Source organism: Manis pentadactyla, chromosome X, assembly GCF_030020395.1.
Source record: "Manis pentadactyla isolate mManPen7 chromosome X, mManPen7.hap1, whole genome shotgun sequence".
Lineage (NCBI taxonomy): Eukaryota > Metazoa > Chordata > Mammalia > Pholidota > Manidae > Manis > Manis pentadactyla.
Window position 1 is genome coordinate 47,620,229 of NC_080038.1, and position 21,457 is coordinate 47,641,685.

General features: G+C 35.8%; 1 protein-coding gene across 14 annotated transcripts in view; it reads right to left on the minus strand.

Moving 5' to 3' along the window:
- Positions 1-21,457, minus strand: part of HUWE1 (HECT, UBA and WWE domain containing E3 ubiquitin protein ligase 1) — a 206,952-nt gene that overhangs the window by 101,299 nt on the left and 84,196 nt on the right. For all 14 annotated transcript variants that reach the window (XM_057495610.1, XM_036919075.2, XM_036919079.2 and 11 more), the window contains 10 exons: positions 10,529-10,591; positions 8,675-8,752; positions 7,773-7,820; positions 7,622-7,690; positions 6,840-6,939; positions 5,261-5,361; positions 4,815-4,965; positions 4,546-4,673; positions 3,919-4,059; positions 3,605-3,710 (listed from right to left, as the gene is read on the minus strand). In XM_057495610.1, coding sequence (XP_057351593.1) covers positions 3,605-3,710; positions 3,919-4,059; positions 4,546-4,673; positions 4,815-4,965; positions 5,261-5,361; positions 6,840-6,939; positions 7,622-7,690; positions 7,773-7,820; positions 8,675-8,752; positions 10,529-10,591 — 985 coding nt within the window. The remainder of the gene's footprint in view (positions 1-3,604; positions 3,711-3,918; positions 4,060-4,545; positions 4,674-4,814; positions 4,966-5,260; positions 5,362-6,839; positions 6,940-7,621; positions 7,691-7,772; positions 7,821-8,674; positions 8,753-10,528; positions 10,592-21,457) is intronic.

Below are 21,457 nucleotides of genomic sequence, written 5' to 3' on the forward strand. Positions count from 1 at the left end.
CTGAACATAATAAAGGCGTATATGACAAACCCACAGCCAATGCCATACTTAACAGTGAGAAGCTGAAAATCTTTCCTCTAAGATCGAGAACAACACAAGGATGCCCACTCCCTCCACTTTTATTCAACATAGTTCTTGAGGTCCTCGCCACGGCAATCAGACAATACAAAGAAATAAAAGGCATCTAGATTGGTAAAGAAGAAGTCAAACTGTCACTACTTGCAGATGACATGATATTGTACATAAAAAATCCTAAAGAATCCACTCCAAAACTACTAGATATAATATCTGAATTCAGCAAAGTTGCCGGATACAAAATTAATACACAAAAATCTGTTGCACTCCTGTACACTAATGATGAACTAACAGAAAGAGAAATCAAGAAAATAATTTCATTCACAATTTCATCAAAAAGAATAAAATACCTAGGAATAAACCTAACCAAGAAAGTGAAAGATCTATACTCTGAAAACTGTAAGACACTCATGAGAGAAATTAAAGAAGATACCAATAAATGGAAAGACATCCCGTGCTCATGGATAGGAAGTATTAATATTGTCAAAATGGCCTTCCTGCTTAAAGCAATCTACAGATTCAATGCAATTCCTATCAAAATACCAAAAGAATTCTTCAGTGAACTAGAGAAAATACTTCTAAAATTCATATGGAACCACAAAAGATCCCAAATAACCAAAGCAATCCTGAGAAGGAAGAATAAAGCTGAGGGGATTATGCTCCCTGGCTACAAGCTCTATTACAAAGCCACAGTAATCAAGACAATATGGTACTGGCACAAGAACAGAACCATAGACCAATGGAACAGACTAGAGAGCCCAGATATAAACCCAACCATGTATGGTCAACTAATATACAATAAAGGAGTCATGGACATACAATGAGGAAATGACAGCCCCTTCAAAAACTGGTGTTGGCAAAACTGGACAGCTACATGCAAGAGAATGAAACTGGATTATTGTTTATACCCATGCACAAATGTAAAGTTGAAATGGATCAAAGATTTGAATGTAAGTCATGAAACCATAAAACCCTTAGAAGATAATACAGGCAAAAATCTCCTGAATATAAACATGAGCAACTTTTTTTTGAATGCATCTCCTCGAGCAAGGGAAATAAAAGCTAAAATGAACACATGGGACTATATCAAACTTAAATCCTTCTGTACAGCAAAGGACACGATCAATAGAACAAAAAGGCATCCTACAGTATGGGAGAATATATTTGTAAATGACATATCCAATGACGGGTTAACATCCAAAATATATAAAGAACTCACATGTCTCAACACCCAAAAAGCAAATAACCCCATTAAAAAATGGGCAGAGGATATGAACAGACAATTCTCCAAAGAAGAAATTCAGATGGCCCACAGACATGTGAAAAGATGTTCCACATCACTAATTACCAGGGAAATGCAAATTAAAACCACCATGAAATATCACCTCACACTAGTTAGGATGGCCAGTATTGAGAAGACTAAGAACAACAAATGCTGGCGAAGATGTGGAGAAAGGGGAACCCTCCTACAGTGCTGGTGCGAATGTAAGCTAATTCAACCATTGTGGAGAGCAATATGGAGGTTCCTCAAAAAACTAAAAATAGATATACCATTTGACCCGGGAACTGCACTTCTAGGAATTTACCCAAAGAATATAATTTCTCAGATTAAAAAAGACATATGCACCCCTAAGTTTATTGCAGCACTATTTACAGTAGCTAAGATATGGAAACAACCTAAGTGTCCATTAGTAGATGGATGGATAAAGAGGATGTGGTACATATACACAATGGACTACTACTCAGCTGTAAGAAAGAAACAAATTCTGCAATTTGCAACAACATGGATGGAGGTGGAGGATATTATGCTCAGTGAAATAATCCAGGCAGAGAAAGACAAGTGCCAAATGATTTCCTTCATTTGTGGAGTATAACAATGAAGCAAAACTGAAGGAACAAAACAGCAACAGACTCACAGACTCCAAGAAGGAACTAGCCGTTACCAAAGGGGAGGGGTGGGAGAGGGCAGGTGGGGAGAGAGGGAAAAGGGGATTCAGGAGTATTATGTTGGTACACATGGTATTGTAGGGATCAGGGGGAAGACAGTGTAGCACAGAGAAGGCAAATAGTGACTCTGTGGCATCTTAAGTACACTGATGGGCAGTGACTGCAATGTGGTATGAGGGGGACACGATAACAGGGGTGAATGTAGTAACCACATTGTTTTTTCATGTGAAACCTTCATAAGAGTGTATATCAATAATACCTTAATAAAAAAAAGAAATATTTTCCTCTAGTCTTTTTAATACATATACAAGCATACATACATGTGCCTACTTAGATACAGGAAACCCAAACTCAGTTTTCTAACCTGCTTTTCAAGCAATGTAAAATTTTCTCTATGAATACATCAGAACCACTTAGACTGGCTGTTAAAAATGCAGATTTCCTGGTCTTCACTTGAAAACTTACTGAATCAAGCATTATGGGCAGGGTTGAAATCTTTAGCAAGCACTTTAATTTATTCTTCTGCTTACTCAAGTTTGACAACCACTGATTTGTAATGAACAGTGTGAGTCTTCAAGTAGTCTTCTGTACCACTTTATTTAGTAGATGTCACATCTTAATCAACCTTTAAGGATCTCACCCATTAACTCAAATGTCAGCCTGCCCACAACAGACTAGACATAGAAATTGGGTAAAGAGTCTTCTAGGGACAATAATCCACATAGATAATCATGTTAAAAAAAAAAGAGACCAGCAAGCTATAAATGAAAGCATTACAAAATTCTAATACCGAGCATTATAAATTCTAAGACTTTTATTATAAACAAGGTAACATACATAAAATGACATCCTGAGTCATCAAGATAAGCATAAATTCCAAGAAAGCTGTTTTTTAAAAAAAAATTTGGTACTATTATTATGACCTATGCATGGGGTGGAGGGCAGAGAGATTTAAAAAAAAAGGACACTCATGATGCACCCAAAGATTAAGAATATCTGATCTTCTACCTTTCAGGTTTTATGATTTAAAAATAATTCCCTATCCAACAACTTTTTCACCTCTCTTCTCCTTTCTCAAAATACCCAGATAATTTCAGAAGGTCCCATTTTAGGACCTTCTTATCTACATTCTTATCTTTCCTAAACACATATTTAAATACCTATGATGCATCAGGCACAGCTGGAGAACAGCAGTGAACAAAATAGTATCCTGATCTCATGGAGGTGACATTTTAGTGAGACTAAGGAAATAATGAACCAATACTTAAAGAAAACAGCTATTAAGTCTTGAAATAAAATAGATTAACCTCATAGAGTGACTGTGGGGCTCTACTGCAGCTCTGACATCTACTTCACCTTCTAGCTCTATTTCCAACAACGTGTGTGCCTCCTCCCTTTTCTAATTATCATCATGAAAAACAATGTGCAGGTAACTTAACAAAGAAAAAAACTGGGGTTTTTTTGCTGAACATATGCACTCAAGTCAGTTATGCACTTTAGAATTTATGAGAAACAATGAAAATTGGAGTTGGATGACAGAAAACATCAAGCACAAAAATACTGACTTAGTAACCGTTATTACCATCCATATCAGTTTCCATTTCTTCTCCTTCTTGGGTAGTACTGGGTCTCTGGATCTTTGGCTTGATCACAAATGGACATTCTTTTCGGCACAAATCTACTTCATGCTATAAACAAGGAAAAGTAGTAAAAATATACTACATATATGACAGGGATTAAATATAATTATAGTCAAAGAATGCTGCAAGCAGATTACAGAATTGGTTTCTAAAAACAGAAGAGTGATAAGAAGGCTCTTTAAGGGTTATTTGGATAGTTCCTAGGCTGAGCTCTCACTGGGGACTAAGTCTATGCAAAGTGTTCCTTGTATAATACCTCAAGTCTATAAATGAAGATAGAAAGTCCACTATGGGATTGAAAAGCTGCCATGTCCAGGTTGGTGATGAGGTCAACCACTCTGACAGCTCTGGTGACAAATGTTATCTGGTCCTGTTCATCGCCAAGAAACTTTATGACCTAATAGGGAAAGAAAAAGAGGCAAAATCCATCAGATGAAAAGACACAAAGCTGTAAATAATGTACTTTTTTGGAAACATGCAGCTTGGGTCTCAGAGAGAGTACAGTATAGGACACAAAAACCCACATGTGTTTGGTTTTTAGTACCTGTCAAATGATAGCTCTATCTATCACCTCTGGGACTCAACCTCCTGAGGTAACAGGAACATAAATTATTTTTCAGGATTATATAAAATATTCAGGCAGAAAAAAGCTTATGGCCAGAGCCCAGGAGATAGTAAAGCCTATTACCATAATAGCATAGTTTACAAAGTATCTTTATGTCTATTTTTAAAATAGTTAATGAGATAACTAAAAGGCCAAACTAGTATAGCATTTTCTGAGTAAGCTTTCTTATGCTATCTGCTCTCAATGTGAGCCACTCTAAACTTGCAACTCTATACCCTTAGTTTTCCCCACAAATGTATTAAAAAAAAATTTAAGTACCTTCAATAAGGCTTCCATCATTCCACAGGACACCAAGGCTTCACCACCAGCATCATAGCTGGCCAGATGGTATAAAAAAGAGAAGAGAGCAGTGGCAAACTGGTGAGGGTATGGATCCATGGAAGGATCTACAAGAGAGGTTGAGAGAGAGAGAGAGAGAGAGCAACCTCAGAATTTGGTGTTAAGCTGGCAGGATGTTAAACAAAGGCAAACAGGCAAAGATAGTGTTCCTCTTGTTGCCTAGGATAATAACCATCAAAACAACTTACCAATCATGGCCTGGATACAGTTCCGTACAAGTACAGGCAAAAACCCATGGTAGGAAGCAGTTCCAGTACAGTCAATAATACTGCTAAGTTTGGGAGTTCTCTCCAAGTGGACAATTGATGTTAATGTTCGTAAAGAAGCAGCTTTAATCTCCTAGGAGAACAGAAGGTAAAACATGAGATGTGTTAAATCAGAAGTAGAAGACTGAACCAAGTTGTTAATATCCAAAACTATGTAACTTAAGTCATTCTATTGGTAATTGTTTGGGGGAAACAGAGGTCTGTTGACAATAACATTGAAATTCTAGCATATCTTAACTGTACAGCTAAATATCCAATGAGGAAATAAGAAGACTAAGTTTCTCTCTTAGGGTTCATTCTAACCCCCTGGGAAAAACCAAAAGGCAAATAAATACATATGAGTGTGATATCCATTAATACTCACTCACCATAAGCTGCTTATCTGTTATCTGAAGGACATCTACCAACTCCTCTATCAACCCATTATACAAGATACTGTTTGCTGACTCCTGCAAGGCATTGGAATACACTGCAAAAGGAGAAATAAACACTTTAGGCAAGAAGGCAGTGGTCAAGCCACTGCCCAATAACAAACATTTTGGCACCTACTGGTTTTGGGGAAGAACTCCCTTCCAACTAGCACTGGAGGGCAGAGTCACTGAATTCTAGAGACCAGATCAAATATGGTGATACAAATTCTAAATACCCACCAAATGGACAGATTCTCTTATTAATGGTTCAGTTGTCTTGAGCAAGGAGTTTTGAGAATGGAAGTATGAAAAGAGTGAAGAGTTCATTTTTTGTCACTATTTGTGACAAATATCACTACTTGGTTACTCTATTATGCCTTGGACACAGACTTCCATTTCAGTCTCTTCATGTGATTGTTTTTCACTGGAAACACTTATACAAGCTGTAAAGGACAGAATTTATGAACTACTGCAGACTAAGTCAGAAACTCGTATGACACTGGAGTTAAAACTTGAGAATGTATATAATCCCACACAGAGGTAATACTGGACATAGTCTCCAGAAGTGCAAACAAATGGGATATGAGCACATTCATCTAGTTTTTCAACAAACATTTCCCTGAGTACCCACCAACATGCCAGAAGTTATGCTAGGCATGAGTACAAAGAGAAGACTAGGAATTTCACTTCAAAGAATGCATAGTTTAAAAGAGCAAACAAGTAATAAAATGGAGGCTGGTAATATTGACAGCAGCTACCATTTAATACTTTCTATGCGCCTGGCCTATACTGGGTACTTTACAGGTTTTCACTCAAATCTCAGATCAGCCTATAAAATAAGTATAGTCCCAATATTAAATAAGGAAACTGAGACCAAAAGGATAAACTTGTGGTTAATAATATGCAGTCAGTGTGACAGACCAGTACTGATTTCAAAACCAGGGTGCTTTCCACTCTACTACCCTTCAGTAAAAGTAAAATGCACAGTTTGACTACTTAGTGAACACTTTCTGACTTATGTCAAAACTGTACTACTGAAGGATGCTCAACAAAAGTGCACAGAATGTCTATAGCAGCATTATTTGTAAGAGTCCAAAACTGGAAACAAATCTAAACATCTATCAATGACAGAATAATATACTGCTAAGTTGTAGTACATTCAGAGAGGAATTCTTTATTGCAATGAAAAAGAACAAGCTATTGATAAAACATGAAAAAAAATTGTACTACTGAAGGATAGAAGAGGAAGACATTCTGAAATGGCAAGAAGGTGATGACTACCTGAACACCCATTCAAAAAAGGACCAAAATCAAAACTTGTGATATATCAATCACCATCATATCCTTTTTCTGACCCAACCTTAAGCTCAAGAATGAAAGAGTGGTGAACACTAGAAATGATGGCAATTTTACAATTTAACTGCCATGTAGGTAACTACAATAAGCCTCATAGCAACAAAGATATATGAAGTTCAAAAGAAATCATGTTTAAACTGACTAATCTGGGCCTGTTAATTACAGACTGTTGTTCTCTTACCTAATATAGATATTGCATGCAGCCTGGCCTGAACAGCTTGCAATCGCTTCCTGTGATTCGAAAAGCCATGGGCCAGCCTTATGTGTGTAAATAACAGCATCTGTAGAGACATATGATCTAAATTAGGAAATCAGTGGAAAAGGTAATGGATAATTCTTACCTGTCAGGCTATTTGGTAAAATGGTTTACTATTGCTATTTGTTAAGGTATCAAACAGAACACTCTGGGGTTAGCTGACAAAATGGGAGTGACAGAACAGGGGCTCACATAAGCATCTTCTTTCTGAGTCAACATTAAGAAGCTCAAGAATGATGAATATAGTGAACACCAGAAATGCTGGCTATCTTAAAATTTAACTTGCTACCTAGGCAACTACATAATTAAGCATCCAATTATCCCAACATAAGCCAAGAACTATCAACTATACTGATAGGCAACAAACTGGAGACATCTGGCAAGAGTAATGAGTGTTATTAATCAAATTAAATATTTGATCACCATCACAATAAGCAGAAAAAGGTAACACAATTAATGTTTACTCCTTTGGTATCCATGATGAGTAAGGCAGCTTATGTTTTCCTCAAACTCTCACGATGACCTAGTAAGTTAAGTTAGTAAGTGTTGGCCTCATCAAAGACTAAGGAAACTAAGGCTCACTGAGGCTAACTAATATACCCATGGTCTGACTCCTTTCTTTCTGTTATGCTATCTCTCAGTCCAGCACATACCATTAATCTATGGATAACAACCACATTCTTAGGTATTTTTAGGAGACAGCATACCTGCTTATCCTTAGGAATGCTGTACATTTTGGTAAGAGATTCCATGATTTCAGAAGGGCTTTCTGAAATCTACATTAGAAAAAAAAATAGTTAGGAACAAAGAGTGAACCAAATATTAAGAAACTAACCAACAGTCAAAGATTGTTCTTACCTTGTCAAGTTGCTCTATATGAATATAATGTAGTGTGTTACTAGTTGTCTGAAATTAAGAAGAACAGTTGTTAGGAGTCACTGTTATACCTTAGCTTTCCTTCTATAAGACTGCAAGAGCTGTCTGAAAACCAAGATGTCACCCTAGGTTGAAACCTAACTGAATGCTCTGAAAAATCAAGGTGACTTTAGAATTCCCCCAAATAACTATTTTATATACAGAATATTCTCAGGAAAGCTTTTTGAAACTAGCAGTAACAAAATATAATATACACAGTCAGACACATTTCATATTTTTTTCTTTGCCTCTTTTTAACCTTTATTGCCTTAATCCCCACAGCATCTGTATTCATAGCAACAACTGAATCCACAAAAAGAATTTCTCTGTAAATACATTAGAGCTACTTTCAAGGTGGCATTAATCAAGGAAGATTAATTAATTAATCAAATACTGTATATGTAGAAGAAAAAAAAGATCTTCTTCACTAGGCCACTTCTAAACCAAACTTAATTTTATTATCTCCTCAAAGAATATGGTTGACCAGATAATTGAAGCAGGACCCTATAAGCAATTATATCGACTTCTTGCACACTGTCTTAAGTAGATGAAGGCAAGCCATCATTATTCAGATTATTACACTGCTTGTTGGAATTCTCAACTGAGACTCAGAAAAATATGAGCCTCATAAAAGGAATCCTCTCTTTTGGCAGCTCCAATATTAGTAAGATCCAAACCTAAGAGAGCTGGGCATACAATGAACACTTATTCCTGAGAAGCTTCTAGGTATACATAGCTTGGCAAGGCAGCAATGTAGCTCAAAACCATTCTCTCATTTAACTGAGGAATCCTAGAAAAGTTACAGTACATCATAGACTATCAGAACAAGTCTGAATAAAACTCACCCTTTTCTCGATTTTGACCTCAGCCCCAGGATCTGCATAGAATTCAAAGTGTAGTGTAGTTGCACTGGGTGGGTATTTCTGTGTATAAAGCACACGAAACAATCAGATATCATCTTCTCTCAAATCTTCCTTCAAAGTCCTAGCCACTTGATCAACCCACTGTGGTGGTAGAATGAGCAATATAGTCAGTAGCTACAAAGCCTTCACTACTTGAGAGCTCAGACATCTTGTAGTAAGAATTAGGAGCATGGAGCACTGAGCTCCAACAGCTTTCATATTTCTTACTTGTTTGTTACCAGTTGCCCTTTTTTCAGGAGACCAATTTTGACTGTAGCTATTCTCAAGAGGGAAAAGAGGGACAAGTCTGTCAAGCAATAATGAATTAAGAATCCAAGAAAAGATGGAAGACAAATACAAGGATATAGGTACCAGCTTGAGAATGGAAAAGAACATTTTTATAGAAACCTTAGTGTATATCATCACCTTCTGAGGTATTTTACTTAAATTATGCCTCATGGGTTTACCTTCACAATTTTTCAAAGACTCCTTTCCATACCATACTACAGCATTTAAGATATTCAACCAAGGCAGTATGAACCAAGCCCTGACAACAAATCCTCTTTAAGTTTAGGGAAGTGATATGAAAAAATAAGATATCAGCATACCCATTAAAATGTATCCTTAAAAGAAACCAGTAGCAGTGGTTGCATCCAGGAAAGATAATTACTGTATACTCCATTATACTCTTAGAATTTAAAAAAATGAACATCTATTAGTTGCTTTTAAAATATGCATCAATCTCATGACATGCCAAACATCAAAAAATAAAAGGTGTGTGATTTCTTAACACAGGCTGGGACCATAATAGGTAACAAACATGCAAGCCTAGTAGAGTGTATCATACTGTTTTGCCCAAGGGGCAAAGAACAAGCTTAATACATATAAGGAGGCTCAGAATTAACCATCTAAACTTAGATGAAAAATTATTTTTTCAGAATTCCAAATCGAATACCCTTTAAGATTTACATAGCTTTGATAAGTACACAGACAACCATTACCTCCCATATGACCCAATATCCATTCATATAATGCACACTAAACAAAGTATACCAGCTAAGGTGGTAAAGTAATTTGTTCTATTTTATAGTTTTCTGTGACCAGAAAAAGAGCTAGTCTCCTGGAAGAAAAAGGCTTGCTAAGATAAATTCATTAAATTTCATTTCAGCCAACTATCTTATATATGACAAACTGACAAAAGCAGCCGCACATCTGCTGGAAAATACAGTTGCTTCTTGGCAAAGAATTGTTAAAACAAATCCAATTGTGCCTTGTGGTTCCACAGCAATGGTATCAAAGCAGAGGCACAGATGACCTGATCTCATAATTTCAGCATGAGTGAAAGGTCTGAGGAGGACAGGGCATGAGCGATAAACATGGGACAGAACTTAGAACAGTATAAGTTCTTAATAACCCTAACAGCAGAATTGTTCTTTAAGCATCCCTTCTTAAGTCATGCCGGACTGCCCAGAGTTCCAATAATGCCCTTGAGAGAATGCAAGCAAATGCACATTTTAGGATGTTTCATCATTTCCAAACCAATTCACTAAATGCAGCTTCCTACTCAAGAGCTGGGTATAAATATATAGTGTTTCTGAGATTCTTCATCTACCATCAGCAGAGGGCCAAGCATTTCTTGACAAGGTGTGCTTATGTCTCAAATGATCTCAGGTTCTGCTAAGGTCCTGATGTGATGTGGTAACTTTATACAGCATGTATTTCACTGTAAAGTAAGACTCAAAAAGAGACCACACAGAGCTCAGCCAAAAGACATCTGTATCCCAAAGAGTTACTTACCACCATATGTAAGTCTCTGCAACATTCTGCAAGTCCAAAGCCATTCTCTTTTCCACCCCAGCTCTTAGAAAAGGAAAAAAAAAAGTTAAACAGTGCTTAAGGTAGCTTTGCCTATAGAGTACTTTAAGAATGTGGCTTCTCAACACTGAAAACATCCAATGTGATAAAAAGAGGGAGCAAACAGAAGCAAGGATTTAAGAATCAAGGCAAGATGGATGGCCTTAAGGTGATTTATCCAAAGATATCAATTTCACTGTTCTGTGAGGATGCTACTTTTACATAAGTAACTATTGCAAATGACTGAGTTCCACATGCTTGCTAACAGGTCAGTCTTGTTCAATCTAGACGTTAGTACTGTACTACACTTTCCATACTCAGCTTGTTCACCTCCCTTACTACAGAGGAATCACATGCTCTCCAGTCTCTCACTTTTTGACATGAACCAAGCTGCAAAGCAGAAGATTCTGTACTGATTACTACTAGCATACTCTTCTACCACAAAGTTAAAAAACTCATCAAGTACTAGCCTCTAAAATAATAGGTGAGAATGGTTCCATTGTGCACTATTACTGGCTTCTACGTTTGAAACACTAGCCATACAATCTTGCTTAATAACTAGCCTGCATTTTTAACTGCATTTAAGATATTAAGCATTTTTGCCAAATTCAGAACTTTCCCAGGGTTGGGGTGGACATTTATTGAAAATATTCTAGAGTAAATGCACTCAACCAGTAAATGTTTTCTGGGACAAGGCATACAGCTGGGTTAAATAACAAACTGAAAAGCTTGGAAAGAAAGACTGGTATGAGATACTTTATGGAATAAGGGCTTTGAAAAACTCCATATAATCCTGGGAATCTAGAAGGCCATGTGTATGCCCAAGGCTGGGCACATTCTCAGAAAAGACCTGAGAAGGTCCTAAGTTTCCAAACCTCCGACTGACCATCAGGCTCCATGCAAGCCAGAAGCGAAGGCTAAGGCAGAGTTGTAAACTTTCTGGTTGATTGTCATCAAAGATATTGAATACTGACACTGAACATACTAACATACATGCAGAATCCAGCTGCAAATACTAGATTTTTGTTATTGCTCTAAGACTTTAAGGCAAATCACTAGCTGAACATTAAGCTAACAAAAGAGACTTCAGTGGCCACACAAACCAAAGAATTACAAAATCAATTTAAAAATGTCTAAACAAACAACAAATCATAACAACAAACCCTGGGGAGGGGAGAAAATCTGATTACCAGAGTTGCCACTTTATCAAACTGTCCATCACTGGAAAAATAAATTATGAGGTAAGCAAAGAAACAAGACACTATGAAACATATACAGGAAAGAATTGTAGCAACACAAGGAGTAATATCAACAAAATAGCCAAATAAGACTTCTCTTGCCCTCAGTGCCACCCACAACTCCACAACAAATTTGGCATCCATCTACAGTCAATAGTGCCTTTGTGGCAGCTGGGAAATCCAGCCCCATACATCAAGGGACCCAGGTTCAGCCTCTCTCAGCAGCTGTTATAGAGCTCCAAGAAAACACTGTCATAATGGTCACCCATGATAAAGAACAAAGGTCAAAAGTACTAAAAATATAACAGCTAAAATAATTTTATTAATGAATACACAACATAAGAAGAGGAAAATTGTGACATCAAAAACAAAGTAAGGGTGGAAGTAAAGGGTAGTTTTTGTATGTGACCAAAGCTGTTATCAGCTTAAAATAGACTGCTAGAGCTGTAAGATGTTTTATGTAAGGTTCATGGTAATAAACACAAGTCAAAAACCTAGATGAGATACACAAAAAATAAGCAGGAGAGAATCAAAGCATATTACTATGGAAAGCCAACAATTCATAAAGGAAAGTAGCAAGAGAGGAATAAAGGACAAGGAAGATACTAAACAGCCAGAAAACAATTATAAGAGTGCATTACTAAGTCCTTGCCTATTGATGATTACTTTAAATGTAGATCTCATTTTCCAATCAGAAGTCACAGAATGGCTGACAGGATAAAAAACTAGATCCAACTTCTCTGCTGTCTACAAAAGATGTACTTTAGCTTTAAGGACACACAAAGGCTCAAAGTTAAGAGATGGAAAAAGATATTCTTTTTAAGTAGAACACAAAAGAGAGTAGCTATAGTGAGTTCAGCCAAAACTGATAAACTCAATGTGTTCAACAAGAGACTAAAAAGGTCATTATATATTGATAATAAAGGATCAATTCAAAAAGAATGTAAGAATTGTAAATTATATACACACAATATTGGAGCAACTAAATATATTAAGCAATACTAACAGATCTGAAAGGAGAAATAGACAATACAGTAATACTAGGGGATGTCAATACCCCCAATTCAAGAATAGATATTGTTCTGACAGATTATCAATATGGAAACATTGGACTTGAACTATACTTCTGACACCAATGGACCTACAAAGGCACATACAGAACATTCCATCCAACAGCACCAGAATACACACTCTTCTCAACTGAACATGGAACATTCTCAGAAAGATTGTGTGACAGTCACAAAACAAGTCTTTGCAAATTTAAGAGGACTGAAATCATTCCAAGTATCTTTCTTGATCACAGTAGTAGGAAACCAGAAATCAGTAACAGGAAGAAAACTGGAAATTTCACAGATAAGTGAAATTAAACAATATACTTCATACTTCTGAAGAACCAATGGGTTGAAAGAAGAAATCAAAGGGGAAACTTAAAAACATCTTGACACAAATGAAAATGGAAACACATTATCAAAATTTAGGGGATACACCAAAAGCAGTCCTAAAAACAAAGTTTATAAGGATAAACACATACAATTAAGAAATGAGAGATCTCAAATTAAACAACCTAACTTTATACCTCAAGGAACTAGAAAAATAAGAATGAACTAAGCCCAAAATTAGTAGAAGAAAGGAAATAACAATAATCAGAGCAGAAATAAATGAAAGAGACCAGAAAAACAATAGAAAAGATCAACTAAAATAAGAGCTGGTTTGTTTGGAAAGAAAAAATAGACAAAACCTCAGCGAGACACAGTAAAAAAAGAATGAAGACTCAAATAAAATTGTAAGTGAAAAGACATTATGAATGATACTACAGAGATACAATTAAAATATGAGCTGGTTTGAAAAGAAAAAAGACAAAACTTCAGCTAGATACAGAAAAAAAGAATGAACACTCAAAATTGTAAATGAAAAGACATGATTGATACTACAGAGATACAAAGGATCATAACAGACTATGATGAACAAATTGCCAACAAATTGGTAACACAAACTGGATAACCTAGAAGAATTGGATATAAATTCCTAGAAACATATGGTACAGAGACTGAATCATGAAGAACTAGAAAATATAAACAAATAATGAATAAGGAGATTGAATCAGTAACCAAAAAACACCCAACAAAGAAAAATCCCAGAACCAGATAGTTTCCCTGGTGAATGTCACCAAAGATTTAAAAAAGAACACCAATCCTTTTCAAATTCTTACCAAAAACATGAGGAGGAGGGAAGACTTCCAAACTCATTTAATGAGACAAGAATTACCCTGATACCAAAGCCAGGTAAGGACACTAGAAGAAAACAAAACTACAGGCCAGTATCTCTGATGAACATAGGTGCAAAAACCATCAGCAAAATACTAGCAAACTGAATTAAACAGCACATCACAATACACCATTTACCAAATAGGATTTATTCTTAGGATGCAAGGTGGGTCAGCACATGAAAATCAATTCATGTGATACATGGCATTAAGAGAATGAAAGACAAAAATCATACCATGTAAATTTAAACAAATGTAAATAAACAGTGAAATAGAAATAAATTTAGCCCAAGGACGCAAAAGATCTATACACACTGAAAACTATAAAAACACTGATGAAAGAAATTAAAGACAAACAAATGGAAAGACATCCCATGTCCATGGGTCAAATACTAATACTGTGAAAATGTCCATACTACCCAATGCCATCCATAGATTCAATATAATTGCTATCAAAATTCCAATGACATTTTCCAAATAGAAAAAATTCTTCAAATTGTATGGAACTATGTTAGACCTTGAATAGCTAAAGCAATCCTGAGAAAGAACAAACCAAGAGGTATCACATTTCCTGATTCAAACATTATTACAAAGCTACAGTACTCAAAACAGTATGGTACTGGTATAAAAACACACAGACCAACAGAATAAAGTCAAGAACCCTGAAATAAATCCTCATATGTGGTCGACTAATATCTGAAATGGAGCCCAGAATAATCAATGTGGAAAGCATGGTCTCTCTGATAAATGGTGGTGGGAAAACTGGATAACCACATGCAGAAAAATCAAATTAGACCCTTAGGCCCGAAACCATAAAACTCTTTAAAGAAAACAGGGTACCAGCTCCTTGGCATTACTCTGGGTAATGATTTTTTAATATGACACAAAAGCCCAAGTAACAAAGGCAAAAATAAATGAGAAAACAGCACACTAAAAAGCTTCACAGCCAAAGAAAAAAAAAATCAACAAAATGAAAAGGCAACTTATGGAATAGGGGAAAATACTTAAAAACCATGTATCTCCTAAGGAAAGACTATCCAAAATTATAAGAACACATACAACTCAATAATACACACACATACACAAATATGTGATTTTAAAGAGAGCAGAGGAACTGAACATTTTCCCAAATAAATTTTATTATGTAAATTAATGTAAATAAATTCAGTGAAATAGAAATAAATTCAGCCCAATGAGGTAAAAGATCTACACACTCAGCCAACAAGTACATGAAATGGTGCTCAGTATCACTAATCATAAGGAAATGCAAATCATAATTACAATGAGGTATCACCTCACACCTGTTAGTATGATTATTACCAAAAAGACAAGAGATAAGAAGTACTGGAGAAGATCTGGTGAAAAGGGGACCCTTTTGCACTGTTGGTAGGAATGCTGGTATAGATACTATGGAAAACAGTATGGAGGTTCCTTTAAAAATTAAAAACAGAACTAACATGTGATTCAGGAATTTCAGTTTCAGGTATATATCCAAAGGAAATAAAATCAAGACACTGAAGAGATATTTGCACTCCCATATTTACTGCAACACTATTCACACTAACCAACATATGGAAACAACCAAAGGTGTCTGTCTATGATCAATAAAAAAGATGTGGTATGTGGGTGTGCACGCATGCATACACACACTGGAGTATTATTCAGCCATGAGAAAGAAGGAAATCCTACCTTTTGCAACAACATGGATGGACCTTGAGGGCATTCTACTAAGTAAAGTCAAGTCAGATAAAGACAACTGCTGTATTGTTATCACTCACATGTGGAATCTAAAAAGCTGAACTAATAGAAACTGAGAGTAGAATGGTGGTTGCCAGGCGTTGTGAAAGATGCTTGCTAAAAGGTACAAATTTCGTTATATGATAAATAAGATCTGGGGATCTAATGTACAGCATGGTGGCTACAGTTAACAAAAATACCATATTATATACTTCAAACTTGCTGAGAGTTCATCTTAAATGTTTTCACCACAAAAAGAAAATGGTAATTATGTGAGGTGATACAGCTGTTAATTAACCCTATTATGGTAATTACTTCATTAATAGAAAAGTGTTATGAAATCATTATGTTGTACACCTTAAAACTCACACCATGTAATATGTCAATATGTAATATCTCAAAAAAGCTGGAAAGAAATTGATAAAACTGTTCCTAAGAAAGTCCAGACATTGGACTTATTAGGCAAAGACTTTAAACCAACATATAAAATATGCTCAAAGAGCTAAGAAATCATATACAAAGAATTAAAAGAAACCACAAGAATGATGTCTCATAAAATAAAGAATATAAACAAAGAATTAGAGATTTAAAAACAGAAAGCAAATAGAAATTCTGGCTGAAAAGCACAATAACAGAAATGAAAATTTCACTAGAGTGGTTCAACAGAAAATGTAAGCAAAGAGAAGAATGAATCAATGAACCTAGCTAAATATAAACAATATTAGATGGCAATGTGTATTTACAGATAAAAATAAAGCAGCAGGGGCAATAGGGAGTATAAAGGGTGTTTCAATTTTAAAGTAAGGTATTAGGGAAGACCTTGCTGAGATGGTAGCACTTAAGACTTAAAGAAGATGATGAAGCAAGCCACAGAGACACTGGGGATGCAGCTGTGCAGAGGCCCTGCGGCAACAGTATACATGGCACTATCCAGGAAAGGTATGGGGCCAGATACCCGGAATGGACTGAGCCTGGGGACAAGAAATGAGAAGTAACGTCAGAAGTTTGATTTTATGCACATCATAACTGAGGTGTTTATTAGATATCCAGTACAGATTTTTGAGAAGGCAGTAAATACATGAGTTTGAGGTTCAAGGAAAATAGACACAATCTGGGGAGTCAATGGTCCTTAAAACCAAGATACTGGATGAGATCACCTAGAAAGAAAAGAGCTAGGAACGGAGCCCTGAGCCTTTCTAACACTCACAATCTGAGGAGAAGGGAGGCACCAGCCAAGCAGACATAGAAGGTCAGCCATGGAGACTTAGAAGAACCAGGAGGGTGGTTTGGAAGCCAAGACCATTGTCCAGTCTTTAAAAATGTTTTTGAAGAATATGTAATGCTGTGATAAAATACTCACTATAGGTTATTTCCGAGGCAAAAAAAGCAGAACATGAAAGACAATGTTAACAGTTATTTTTTCTAAATGTGGTGGTTGAGGAATACTGTTAATTTTCTGACAGTTTTCTATACCCTTAATATTTGACACTGAACATGTATTGGTTTTGTAAAAATTCTGAGACAAGTACATTTGAAAATAAATATGGAAGGGTAAAACAAAAAGAATCAATGAATCTGAAGATAGGTTAGAAAGTCTGAAGAGTAATAAAAAAAGAGAGAGAGAAGTAAGCAGTGTCTAAGATATCTGTGGGACGCTATCAAGTGTACCAACATGCATAATGGGAGTCCTAGAAGAGAGGAGAGAGAAAAAGGGGCAAAGAAATTATTAAAAGAACTAATGGCCAAAAAAGTCTCAAATTTCACAGAAGACATGAACCTACAAATCTAAGAAATAAGCAGCCCAATGAAAGCCAATAGTATAAAACCAGAGACCCACACAAAGGCACATTACAGTAATACTGTTAAAGGCCAAAAGAGAATCTTGAAAGCAACAAGAGCAAAGTGACTTGTCATGTACAAAGGATCCTCAATGAGATCAACAGCTGATTTCCTGTCTTCTCATGATGGAGGCCAGAATGCAGTGGGAAGACATATTCAAATTGCTAAAGGAACGGCCAATTAAAAATTCTCTATCTGGCACAATTATCTTTCAAAAAATGTAGGGGAAATTAAGACATTCACAGATTAACACTTGAGGGAGTTTTTTGCTACTAGACCTACCTATAAGAAATGCTAAAGTCCTTCAGGCTGAAATTGAAAGGGCATGAGACAGTAACTTGACTCCATATGAAGAAATAAAGAACTGTATGGTAATAATACAGGATAAACAGAAAAGTCAGTATTATTGTATTCTTTTTCTGTGTGTTTTAAAAGACAATTACATAAAACAATAATTACACACTTATGCTGATGGGCTCAAAATGTAAAAAGAGATGTAATTTGTGGCAACAGCGTAAAATGGGGGGAATAGGAGAAAGATTTTGTGTACCATTAAAATGAAGTTGTTATTGATTCAAACTAACTTCTCACTAATTAAGATGTCAGCTGTAATCCACAGGGCAAACATTAGTAACTAGACAAAAGATACACAATAGAAGTCTTGGACACTAAATCAACTGGAACACACACACACACACACAACAGCAGTATACTCTTTCTTCTCTAGTACATGTAAGACATTTTTCTGGATAGACCATGTTAAGCCACAAAATAAACTTCAAGAAATTTAGGAAGAATAAAATCATACAAAGTACCTTCAACAATAGTGTAAAAAATAAAAAATCCACACCAGAAGGAAATCTGGAAAATTCAAATACATGGAAGTTAAGCAACACACTCTTAATAAACAATGGGTAAAAGAAGAAATCACAAGAGAAATTAGAAAATCCTTGAGATGAATGAAAATACAACATATCCAAACTCATGAGATACACCAAAAACATTGCTTAGAGGGAAATTTACAGCTGTAATTGCCTACATTTTAAAAAAGAGGTATTCCAAATCAATAATCTTCCACTGTAAGGAACTAGAAAAAGAACAGCAAACTAAACCCAAAGCAAACAGAAAGGAAATGGTAGAAATTAGAGCAGAGATAAAAAAAACAGAAAACAGAAAAACAGATCAATGAAACCAATTTGATTCTTTGAAAAGATCAAACAAAAAAGGACAAACCTTTAGCTAGCATGGCCAAGAAAAAAAAAACTATTTTGTTACTTTCTCTTGTTCTTTCTTTTTAAACATACACATAGAAAGAAGGAACCAGTGAAAAGGGAAAGACTTAAGACAGCTGGCTATTATGGTTCATATTCAATGACGTCCAGAACAAGTTACTTGAATTCTCTAATCTTTACCTCAAAATTGAACTTACCTATAAAGGTTAAGTAAATGATGTTTACAGTACCTTTCTGAAGATGTTATATGAGATAAGAATATGTAAAGTACAGGGTCCAACATTTATTAAGAACTTAACCCAAACAGTATAAGAAATATTACATAAACTAAGATAATATGATGGCATTATTTGACATTATTTAAAATGTTCACATACAGAAGGCATAAAATCTTATTTTAATATCAAATTCTTCTTTGATGGTGTTTCATTACTGAAAAATACCATGCCCATCCAAAACAACAAAAAATATATACTTATACTATTTTTCAATGCTTTTAGCTTAAAATACATAACATTCATTTTTTTATTAAAGTAATATTGATATACACCCTTATGAAGGTTTCACAAGAAAAAACAATGTGGTTAGTACATTAAACCATGTTATCGTGTCTCCCCATATCTTATTGCAGTCACTGCCCAACAGTATAGTAAAATGTCAGTCACTATTGGCCTTCTCCATGCTAGTATTCCCCATGAATGCCCCCACACCATGTGTACCAATTATAATACCCCTCAATGTCCTTCTCCCTCCCTCCCCCACTCCTCTCCGTTTGCAAAATCTAGCCCCTTCCTGGAGTCTGTGGGTCTCTTGCTGTTTTGCTCCTTCAGTGTTGTTTCATTGTTATACTCCACAAATGAGGGAAATCATTTGGTAGTTGTCTTTCTCTGCCTGGCTTATTTCACTGAGCATAGTATCCTTCAGCTCCATCCATGTTGTGCCAAATGGTAGGATATGTTTCTTTCTTATGGCTGAATAGTATTCCATTGTGAATATGCACCACGTCTTCTTTATCAATTCATCTACTGATGGACACTTAGGTTCTTCCATATCTTGGCTATTGTAAAAAGTGCTGTGATAAACATACGGATGCATATGTCTTTTTAAATCTGAGAAATTATGTTCTTTGGGTGATTCCTAGGAGAAGAATTCCCAGGTCAAATGGTATTTCTATTTTTGGTTTTTTGAGGAAGCTCCATATTGCTTTCCACAATGGTTGAATTAGCTTACATTCCCACCAGCAGTGTAGGAGGGTCCCCTTTCTCCACATTCTCAACAGCATTTGTTGTTCTCACTCTTTTTGATACTGGCCATCTTAACTGGTGTGAGGAGATATCTCATTGTGGTTTTAATTTGCATTTCCTAGATAATTAGTGATTTGGGCATCTTTCATGTGCCTGCTGGCCATCTGAATTTCTTCTTTGGAAAACTGTCCGTTCATATCCTATGCCCATTTTTTAATCAGGTTATTTGCTTTTTTGGTAGTGAGGTGTGTGAGTTCTTTATATATTTTGGATTTTAAACCCTGCTTGGATATGTCATTTACAAATATATTCTCCCACAGTGTAAGATGCCTTTTTGTTCTGTTGATGGTGCCCTTTGCTGTACAGAAGGTTTTTAGTTTGATATAGTTCTATGTGTTCATTTTTGCTTTTGTTTCCCTTGCTCGAGGAGATGCATTCAGAACAAAGTTGCTCATGTATATACTCAAGAGATTTTTGCTTGTGTTATCTTCTAAGAGTTTAATGGTTTCATGACTTACATTCAGGTCTTTGATCCACTTCAAATTTCCTTTTGTGTATGGGGACAGATAATAATCCAGTTTCATTCTCCTGCATGCAGCTATCCAGTTTTGCCACCACCAGTTGTTGAAGAGGCTGTCATTTCCCCATTGTATGTCCATGGCTCCTTTATCATATATTAATTGACCATACATGGTTGGGTTTATATCTGGGCTCTCTAGTCTGTTCCATTGACCTGTGGGTCTCTGCTTGTGACCATACCAAACTGTCTTGATTACTGTGGCATTTAGTAGAGCTAGAAGTCAGGGAGGGTAATCCCCCCAGATTTATTCATCCTCGTCAGGATTGCCATGGCTATTCTGCGTCTTTTGTCGTTCCACATGAATTTTATAACTATTTGCTCTACTTCATTGAAGAATGCTGTTGGTATTTTGATAGGGATTGCATTGAATCTCTAGATTGCTTTAGGCAGGATGGCCATTTTGACAATATTAATTCTTCCTATCCATGAGCACGGGATGTGTTTCCATTTATTGGTATCTTCTTTAATTTCTCTCATGAGTGTCTTGTAGTTTTCAGAGTATAGGTCTTTCACTTTCTTGGTTAGGTTTATTCCTAGGTATTTTACTCGTTTTGATGCAACTGTGAATGGAATTGTTTTCCTGATTTCTCTTTCTGTTAGTTCATCATTAGTGAATAGGAATGCAACAGATTTCTGTGTATTAATTTTGTATCCGGCAACTTTGCTGAATTCAGATATTAGCTCTAGTAGTTCTGGAGTGGATTCTTTAGGGTCTTTATGTACAATATCATGTCATCTA